Source organism: Myotis davidii, unplaced genomic scaffold (assembly GCF_000327345.1).
Source record: "Myotis davidii unplaced genomic scaffold, ASM32734v1 scaffold575, whole genome shotgun sequence".
Lineage (NCBI taxonomy): Eukaryota > Metazoa > Chordata > Mammalia > Chiroptera > Vespertilionidae > Myotis > Myotis davidii.
The window spans coordinates 1738200-1748033 of record NW_006290306.1 but is presented as its reverse complement, the minus strand read 5'-3'; the positions used below and the strand labels follow the sequence as shown (position 1 = coordinate 1748033).

Genomic DNA, 9834 nt, shown 5'->3' with positions numbered 1-9834 from the left:
CTCATCACATGGATTTTTAAAGCACTGAGTGGTGTTTCTATTACCAGTTCTACATCAGTGGTGGAGCCTCAACAGTCCTCTCCTGTGGAGAGCAGGCTTCACCCACAGCCCCGCCCCCATCACCGATCCCCGCCCCCATCTCCTGGACGCCCACCCTGCCTCAGTCCAGCAGCCACACCTGGTAGACCACCATTTGTCCCTTGAAGATGGACATGAGATGAGGTGGCTCCTTGCCCATCGGGACTCGGATCTGGACCGGTTCATTGTTGTACTTCTGATCCAGGATGACGGCTTGATAGGCCGAGGCTGTGATTTCATCCTGGCTGGCCTGGCTGCCCTGTGGTGAGCAGAAGGGAAGGGGTGGGTTGAGGTCAAGTCCTGAATCTGACCCTACCCCTGACCTCAGCAACAACTCCATCACCAATTCTGGCCCCAAACCCAACTGTCTTCCCCACCTAACATCTTGTCAGAGCCAACCCAACCTGACCCTGATTTCAGTTCTGATCCCAGCCCCATACCCAACCCTTTCCCTGCCCCTGCCCAGCCTGACCCGCCTGAAACCCCAGCCTTAACCCCAAACTTCCCCTCCTCCTCGCTGTACCTTTCTCTGGGAAACACCATAGCTACCATATCACTCACCCCCAGCACCTCCCTGCTCTCACATCTAGACACAGAAACCCATAAAGCAGGTGAAGAGAAAATGCAAGAGGTCATGGAAATGAGAAGGGAGACTCAAAAGGGAAAAAAAAAATGAGAAAAGGGTTGCTGTGAATGGGGGTTCTCAGTGCCAGGGGATCGCACAGCCAAAGCAGTCCCAGGTGGAAAAGAGGTGAGCTCCCTATCACCAGGAGTACTCAACACAAAGGGGATGGCCACTTGGCAAGGGTATAGTGGGGTAGGAGCTGAGCTGGCCGTGTTCTGGAAGAGTGGGCAGGGCCTGACCTGCCAGATGTAGAGCAGGTAGTGCGGCTTCTCTCCGATGAGATAGGTGTAGAGCAGCAGGTAGCAGTCGCCCCCGTAGAAGTGGCCCAGCCACTTGGACTCCACAGGCACCAGCTCTAGGTTCTCAATGCGCCACACCTGAGGCCAGTACCAGGCGAGTGTGAGGTCTGGGACAGGCGCCACCAACCCCTCTCACCCGGGCAAGGCCTCCCTCCCTTCACCATACCTGCACCTCTCCACTCCCGTCATCTACCATCCCCTGCTGGGCAGCCACCTGAGGCTGGACATGCATGGACATGGCATCGAACTTCACCTGCTCCACCTTGGCTGGAGTGAAGGGAATCATAGATGAGGTCCCCCAGGCCCTCACCACAGCCCTGAGGGGTAGCTATAATCCTTAGACCCGTTTTAGAGATGGTGAAACCGAGATCAGAGAGATTCAGTAGCTTACCCAAGGTTTCACATGGCAGAGTTATAATATAGACCCATATCTCCTTGTCCCCAAGACTCATGCTTCACCAGGGCACCCCAGGGGAGCCAGGAGAGGGGCAACCCTTTTAGCCTCCCCCAGGTGCCTGGCACTGAGCCTGCCCTCAGCCAATATTATCTGGTGAGAGACTGAGCTACTTGGTTTCCAGGGAGACCCAAGCCCATTCCCAATGAGAGGCAGGTCATTCTCAGCTCCCGATTGTGACAACTCTTGAGTTTATCCATATGCCCTCATGTCCCCACACCAGCTGGGGAGCACAGACCAGGGTAAAGTGCACACAGAGGAGGGGTAGCCGGGAAGGAGGGCAAGAGGCAGATCTGGGTGCTCTCCTGGCGCCATTCCTGGCTCCCAGCCTGCCCTGCCCTGCCTTGCCGGCCCTTACCCACGGAGCCCACGGTGTGGGTTTTGCCCAGGCCTGAGGTCCTGCTGGGCACTGTCCACTTCTGGAAGAGCTGCTGGAAGACAGCGGACTCGGCCCCATCATTCTGCACCTCCACCTGCGTGCTTGGCGGGTACTTCTTGGCTTTGATGAAGTTCTGGGGAGAGATGGGGTGGCTGGGGCTGTGTCCCACCCCTATCCCCCAACCCCCGGTACAAGCCAAAGCCTGGTTCTTACCCCTGGTCCCAAACCCAAACCAGAACCCAACCCTAGTCCCATTGCTAACCCTGCTCTGGCCCCACCTTCAGGTCCAAACCAGATCCTAAACTTGACACCAACCCAAACCTACCTCTGACCCCCGCCCCAAAGCCAACTCTGACACCAAATTTGTCCCCACCTCAATTTTAACCCCGGCCGTCAGCCCCATTGTCAACTTGAACCCAATCCTCAACCGTACACTGACCCCAAGTCAGTTAGGGTTACTGATTCCAGCCCAACAATGGCCCCAAACTCTGACTTGGCCCTGCCCCATGCTGACCCCATCCTCTCTGTGGGAAGGGCGGCCTCCGTTTTTCTTCCTCCCTTTTCTGAACTCAGCTTGAGGTAGGAGCCCACCTCCTCAGGAGGCCCCCATGCTGCCTGGTGCTTGGCTCCCTGGTGTGCAGAGAACCCTCCAGATGGCTCTGGAGCAGACCCTCAGACCCCAGTGGGTCTACGCCTGGCCTCTACGCCCCAGTCTGACCTTCTGCCCTCTCCCTGCCATCTCATGCCCGACCCCATGCCCACCAGGGCCTGGCTTATGGCTCCCTTCCTCTCCTGGGCATTGGCCTTCTTCCCCTTCCACACGTAGATCTTCAGACCCCCCTGGTCCAGGATGTAACAGTCCTAAAGGTGGAAGACAGAGACCCAGAATGAGGGCCTGCTGGTGCGCAGTGCCGGGCTGGGGAACTGCTTGGGAGCCAGGGCGGGGGGAGGGGGTTAGGAAGGGGTGTCCAGCCCTCTCACCTCGTGATTGAGCAGGTCTTGTGTGAGTGGCCGCGTGGCAACTTCTCTGACCACCAGCTTTCCCTCCGTGTCGGACACACTGCGGGACAAAGGTACAGCATAAACCAGGGGGCTCACGCCCTCAGCCGGCACTCTGCCCCCAGGAAGTCCCCCACCATGGGAAGAGCCCAGCGGGCACTCACTGGTACAACTTGAGGGCGGCCTTGAGGGCAGGTTCCACCACTGTGTCAGGTACAGCTGCCTTCAGCTCCCTGCGCTTGCCCAGCACGTGGTTCATGACCTCCATCAGCTGCGGGGACGCCTTCTCGTTCTCCCCGTCCACCACGGCCACGTAGGTCCGCCCGCCCCTCTCCTGGTCCCGGATCTCCTTGGCCAAGGTCATGCCCTGCGGAGAAGCCCAGTGACCCATGGAGGCCGGCAGGGACAGGGCCGAGACCACAGCCTGCCTGCGGCAGCCCCCTAGGGGTGAGGCACCCCCTGCTTTTCTCCTTGGAGGGGAAACCAGGTAAGAACCCGCTGGGAGAGGGTGTTTCAGGTGGACCTTGTTCGCCTCCACTTTTCACATTGTTTGAAATTTACGATTTTACTTCACAATTTTGGACAAAAGCTGAGCTCTCAAGGTCACAGTACTCAGTCTCTTTGCCCCATAGCGTGCTCAAACACTTGTGCACACACACACACAGTCATATACACACACAGCTTCACATGTGCACACACACATATGCACAAACCCACACACGCAGACAGCACAGTTTCTCCTGTCCTCACACATAGACACATACACACGAGGGTGAACAGTCCACATGTTCACACACACACACACACACAGCCTCACACCCACCCTGGCTCACGCTCCTCAGCCCAACATCTACTGTTCAGTTACGGGCATTGAGTCCCAGGCCCCTCTCTCTCCCTCCAAGGCGATCTCACCCCATCCCACATTTCTGTCTCCAGCCCAGCTCTCTGCTCTCACCTTATTAACCCAACTTCCATAAGAGTCCCGTTTTAAGATGTCCAAACTGAACTCTAGATTTTCTTCCCAAATCTGTTGCTTCCTGATCTTTCCCATCTCAGGAAATGGGACTCCGTCCAGCCCTATAACTGCTCAAGCAGAGCATGAGCTCTGCCTCACCCCTTTCTCTTCACCCCCATGCGACACACAAGTCTAGTGGATTCCACCTTCCCAGGCCAAGGAGCCAGGGCACCTGCCCCCTCCTCACCTGATGGACAGAGGGCTCCCTGCGCCCCTTAGCCCCTTCATCCCTTTGTCACTCAGAAGTCAGGTGGCCTTCAACAGCCTTCCTGGCACTGAGAACAAATCCCAACCCTCTTACACAGGCTTTTGACCACATAACAGGCCCCTATGAGACAAGCTCGCTTCCTCTCCAAGCTCCCTGAACCCCCACTCACTCTCAGGCAGCCCCCCGACCCCAGCCATTTCTCTCCTGCCTGAGGGCCTTCTCCTCCCCACCCTCATCAACTCCCAGGAGCTTTCCCAGAATTCCCAGCTGTACACCCCACCCCTCACTTCTGCATTATTCCATTCATGTCCATCCTCCATTGGATGCTCAGCTGGAGGCCAGAGCCAGGGCAGAGCTCTGCCCCTTCATTCATCAGTGGATCCCAAATGCTTGGCACAGGATGTGCCACACAGTAGGTACCCATTAAATCTCAGGGGATTCGCCACAGGTGCACACGCCAACTCCAACATGCACACCTGTTCCCAAACACATGAAGACTCAGATCCACCTTCAAACACTGCCCCCCGGAGGGAAGGGCCTGGGGAAATGGGGGCGGCTGGGCAGCAGAAGTCTGGGGGAGGCCAGGTGCTGGTGTGCAGGGCAGGTGGGGGCAGGTCGGGCTTGGGGGAGGGGTGATGCATGGGTAGGTTTACCCTGAGTCTCTCCATGCGGTTACTCTCCGGCCCGTTCCACTGGATGATAAGCTTCCCGAGATCCAGGAGGAAAACATCCCCGCGGTTGAAACTCTTCCAGGACATCTCCACCTGGAGAGCCACGGGGGAGGCTCAGACCCCACTCAGACCCCTTCCGTCATCCGACATCTCTTCCCCATCGCCTTCCCGCCCCTCACCCTTCTTCGGCCTCTGCCCTTCACCCCAACTGGGAGGGGGACAGGAGGCCATGCCCTAGGGCTCTGATTGATGCCCACCTCTCCAGCCACCACGTTCCTCTTGCCCTTCACATGCAGCAACCGCTGGACCTCACTCGAGTTGGTCTCCACGTGCTTCATGCCGGAAGCCACGCCCCCTTTCCGGATCCTGAGAAGAGAGGTGAGCTGACCCCAGAGAGTGGGCTGGGAAGTGTGACAGGGTGTTCGGCTAAGCGGGGTCATCTGGGGGCTGGGGCTGGCGCTAGGATGAGTGCATGAGGCACCTCAGGTACAAACTTTAAGGAGACATTCGCTCTCAGGGTCATGCACGGGTAAGGTCCATGCATTGCCTGCATTTGCATGACCCTGGCAGTGAATGCCTCCTGGAAGTTTGCTCCCTAGACGGCTCCATTCCACCTTAGTCTCTCCCCTGCTGGGAGTCCTTCAGAAGCAATATGGAGGGACAGTGCAGGACTCTGAGGGCAGGGGTTGAAGAGAAGGAAAAGAGGGTAGATTCCGTGGACTGAACTGTGTCCCCTCCCAACCTCATATGCCGAAGCCCTGACCCCCAGTGGGATGGTACTGGGGATGGGACTGTCAGGAGGTAATCGATTTAGAGGAGGTTTAGATGACGTCAGGGGTCAGTGCCCTTATAAGAAGAGACATCAGAGAGTTTCGTTCTCTTCACCAGGTGAAGACACAGTGAGAAGGTGGCCATCTGCAAGCCAGCAGGAGAGCCCCCACCAGCAACCGAATCAGCTGCCACCTTGATCTTGAACTTGCCAACCTCCAGAACTGTGAGGAAATTAATTTACGTTGGTTAAGCCATCCAGTCTATTTTTGTATTTTTTGTATTTTCTGTGTTCTGCTATGTCAGCCTAAGCAGACTAAGACAGAAGAGATGCCAGCTCAGCCTTAGCTGGTTTGGCTCAGTAGAAAAAGCGTCAGCCTGTGGACTGAAGGGTCCCAGGTTTGATTCCAGTCAAGGACACATGCCCAGGTTGTGGGCTCGAAATAGGGGTCATGCAGGCAGCAGCTGATCAATGATTTTCTCTCATCATTGATGTTTCTATCTCCCTCTCCCTGAAATTAATTTAAAATCTTTAAAAAAAAGCCGAACCGGTTTGGCTCAGTGGATAGAGCGTCGGCCTGTGGACTCAAGGGTCCCAGGTTCGATTCCGGTCAAGGGCATGTACCTTGGTTGCGGGCACATCCCTACTAGGGGCGTGCAGGAGGCAGCTGATCGATCCCTCTCATCGATGTTTCTGGCTCTCTATCCCTCTCCCTTCTTCTCTGTAAAAATTCAATAAAATATATTTTTAAAAAATCTTTAAAAAATAAGTGCCAGCTCAAATGCCTAACTGAGTGAATACTGCTGTAAGTGTGGGAAGAAGGGGAGCAGCAAGACAAAAGGGAGGGGTGGGGACTGTGACTAACTGGAGAGCTCCTGGCCTATAACCACAGACCAGTAACAACTTGGTTCCTGACCATGTGTTTCTATGGGAAAATTCCCGAGACTGGAATGTGAGCTTTTAGTGTAAAAGTCCTGTTTTAGAGAAAGGAGCGGTCATTTGCCAGTTGGTTAGAGGGGAGACTTGATGTGATGCCCTGGAGGTTGATTTACAAACATTCCTGGTTCACAGAGTTACATAATTTCATTTGGGCAGCCAAAGACAGCACTTGGAAGGATGAAGACCAAGGACAAGGCAGCAGCAGAAGTGGGGGTGGGGGAGTGGAAAAAGAAATCACCCTCATGGGCTCCCCCCCAGCCTCAGGCTCCCTTCCCGGCTCCAGCTCTGTCCCCCAGCCTCAGGTGTGCCTCCCCTGCCCTGGTCCCACTCCCCAGCCTGCAGCGCGCCCCTCCATACACAAGGCCCTGCTTGAAGTAGCCACGGAAAGTCTCGCTCTCATTGCCCTGGACTTCTCGGTGCTGGACAGCCCGGCCCTTCAGGAAGTCGTCCATCTGTGTGGTGTAGATGGCAGCCGCCCCTTGCTCATCCTGGGACGAGGCCTGGCCAATCCAGTAGTGGATGTCATAGGACAGGTTGCTGCCCGTCTTGTGGATCTAGGGAGAGGGAATGTCCAATGTGCCTGAGACCTTGGGCTCCCACAACGCTCTCCCGCCCCGCTGCTTTGCATGGTCTCCCATGCACATGCAGCCTGGGCCACAGATGAGCCCTGAGTTGTGGCACCAGCTCTTCCTCCAAGACAAGGGGCAAGCAGCTTCCCTTCTGGGCCTTGCTCACCTCCTCTTTGGAAGTAACTGAGCTGGACTATAGCAGCATTTCCCAAAGTGATGTGCATGGACCAGCAGAGGTCCCTGGGTGATTAGGTGATAGACAAGCAAATGTATATATGAAATTACTATGTAAATATTTTATAGCTACTTTCTGTTTGGGACATGGGACACTGCTTTCCACGTCGGTGATGATATAGTTATATTTTTAAACAAATGTATTTAATTTTTAAAAGTGTGTTATATGCCTGGTTGGTGTGGCTCAGCAGTTGAGCATTGACCCAGGAACCAAGAGGTTTCTGGTTTGATTCCTGGTCAGGGCACATGCCTAGGTTTCGGGCTTGATCCCCAGTAGGGGATGTGCAGGAGGCAGCTGATCAATGATGTTCTTCTCTTATCAATGTTTCTCTCTCTCTATCCCTCTCCCTCTCTCTGAATACAAATATATATATAAAAAGTTTTATTATAAATAAATATATATATATGTTAAAAAGTTTTGAGAAACAATACAAATGCATTAATAGTACAGGTGGTACCAGGATGTGGCCAAAACCAAGAAGGTGATATGAAGATGGCTGTGAGTTTGGGAAATGTGGACTCAAGTAGGGTGACATTCTACGAGTTCAGAAGGTCCCTGAGACTACGAATCCACAGAAGGTCATCTCAGCTGGGAGCTCAGTGGCCCAAAGGCAGGAAGAGCCTCTTACAGCTCCGAGCCTACAGAGTTGCCACTAAGCTGAGCACCTGCACACACGTGGTGAGAACAGTCTGGGGCTGAAGCCAGGCCAGCTCTTCCCACTGCCCCTGCCTCAAGTTTCCTCTCTGACCCCACAGAGGGCTTTGCTCTCTGTTCAGCCCCCTCTCCCACCTGCCCCTACTCACAGCGAGGACTACATAGCAGTCACCATCAAAGAAGCTACCAAAGGTGCTGGGAGGAACAGGCACCATCTGCATCGCCTGGGGAGAGAAGGGAGGTCAGAGGGACTGCCCTGGACCACTCAGGACCCCAGCTTCCTCTACCCTTAAACACAGGAGTTGGGAGAGGCAGAGAGCTGGGAGGAGGAGGGCATGACAAAGCTGATGAGGAGAAGGGATATGAGGAGTGGAGGAGGCAAAGGAGCAGGGGCAGAGGCCGATGCCCCGAGGATAGGGGAGGGGCACTTGGAGGGAAGGATTGGAGGACAGTAAGCACCCCACACCCAGGCAGACCTCACCTCAATCCTCCATATTTGCACCCCAGGGGTGGTGATGTTGAGGGAGCTTTTGACTTGGGCGCTCAGTTTGGTCATGGCGGCGAGCCTAAGGGGGAAGAAGTGTGAGAGGAAGGATTGAGGAGCTGGGAGCGCTTGGAGTTCAGGTGCTGCTCTTCCAGTCCAGCCCTGAGAGCTCCCAACGGTGCCAGAGGCCAGGGACCTGGGTGGAGGGAGGGGGAGATGAGGTTTGGCTCCCTACTCTGGGCCCTGATTGGCTGAGGGCCCAGACCCATTTCTTCTTTTCCTGAGACTCATTTCTAATCTTGTCACTCTCTTCCTCAAACACCTGACTCCCTGTCACTTTCTGAATAAAGCCCCCTCTCCTTAGCCTATCACTTAAGGCCCTTCTAGCCTCAAATAATTTTTCTTTTTGAAAATTTTCATCAAAGATTGATTTTAAAAAACCAGAGTTGTGTGTGTGTGTTTGTGTGTGTGTGGTGTTGTTTTTTTAAAGAAAGCAAAGAATAATAAGGGCTGAAAAGTGTATGCACCCAAAAGAATTGACAAAACAGGTGTTCAAACAAATGCTTGTAATGAAGTTCATAGAAGTCTTATTCACAATAGCCCCAACGTAGAAACATCCCAAGTGTTCATCAGCAGGTGCACTGATAAACAAAAGGTTGCGTATTCCCACAATGGAGTATTATTTAGCACAAAAAGTACGGTACATGTTCTAATATAGATGAACTTTGAATACATTATGTTTAGAGAAAGAAGCCAGACACAAAAGGCTTGTGTGATATGACTCCATTTATATGAAATACTCAGACTAGGTAAATCCATAGAGATCGTATGGTTTTCAGGGGCTGTCGGGGGAGGAAAATTGGGAATCACTGCTATCGGTATGGAGTTTCCAGTTGGGATGTTGAAAAATACTGGAGTTAGATAGAGGGTCATGGCTGTGCAATGCTGTGAATGTGCTGAATGCCACCAAATTGTAGGCTTTGAGGTGGTTAAAACGGCAAATCTTATGTTGTGTGTTTTACCACAATAAAAAAGTGTACGCAGCAGTTTCCTGTTCCTTCCCAGCTACCCCCAAACACCCCTCAATCACTGTTCTCCTGGCCCACAAGATGTAGACTCCACAAGGGTGGGGTCAGGTTTATTTTTTCAGTACTGAATCCTCCCTCCCCATGTAGCACAGTGCAGCACTTAGCTGGCTAAGTGGGTGGGTGGGTGGATAGATAGATGGGTGGGTAGGTGGCTAAGTGGATGGATGGATGGATGGATAGATGGATGGATGAATGAGAATGAATGAATGGATGATGGATGAATGTATGATGAATGGATGGAGGATGGATGGATGATGAATGGTGGATGGAGGATGGATGGAGAATAGATGGAGGATGGATGGAGAAAAGATGGATGATGATGATGGATGATAGATGGATGGATGAGTGGATGGGGGGTCAGTGGGGGA

General features: G+C 53.8%; 1 protein-coding gene across 2 annotated transcripts in view; it reads right to left on the bottom strand.

The window, feature by feature from the left end:
- The window catches only part of VIL1 (villin 1), a 34463-nt gene that overhangs the window by 12174 nt on the left and 12455 nt on the right, over positions 1 to 9834 (bottom strand). Inside the window, exons 2-13 of one of the 2 annotated variants that reach the window (XM_006763331.2) lie at positions 8376 to 8460; positions 8044 to 8118; positions 6794 to 6990; positions 4986 to 5094; positions 4711 to 4821; positions 2999 to 3201; positions 2817 to 2895; positions 2598 to 2696; positions 1815 to 1968; positions 1169 to 1269; positions 943 to 1080; positions 179 to 337 (exon numbers count right to left, since the gene is read on the bottom strand). In XM_006763331.2, the coding sequence (XP_006763394.1) occupies positions 179 to 337; positions 943 to 1080; positions 1169 to 1269; positions 1815 to 1968; positions 2598 to 2696; positions 2817 to 2895; positions 2999 to 3201; positions 4711 to 4821; positions 4986 to 5094; positions 6794 to 6990; positions 8044 to 8118; positions 8376 to 8450 (1500 nt within the window). In that variant the 5' untranslated portion in view covers positions 8451 to 8460. Of the gene's footprint in view, positions 1 to 178; positions 338 to 942; positions 1081 to 1168; positions 1270 to 1814; positions 1969 to 2597; positions 2697 to 2816; positions 2896 to 2998; positions 3202 to 4710; positions 4822 to 4985; positions 5095 to 6793; positions 6991 to 8043; positions 8119 to 8375; positions 8463 to 9834 lie in introns of both variants that reach the window. The other variant, XM_006763330.2, reaches the window with a different exon arrangement.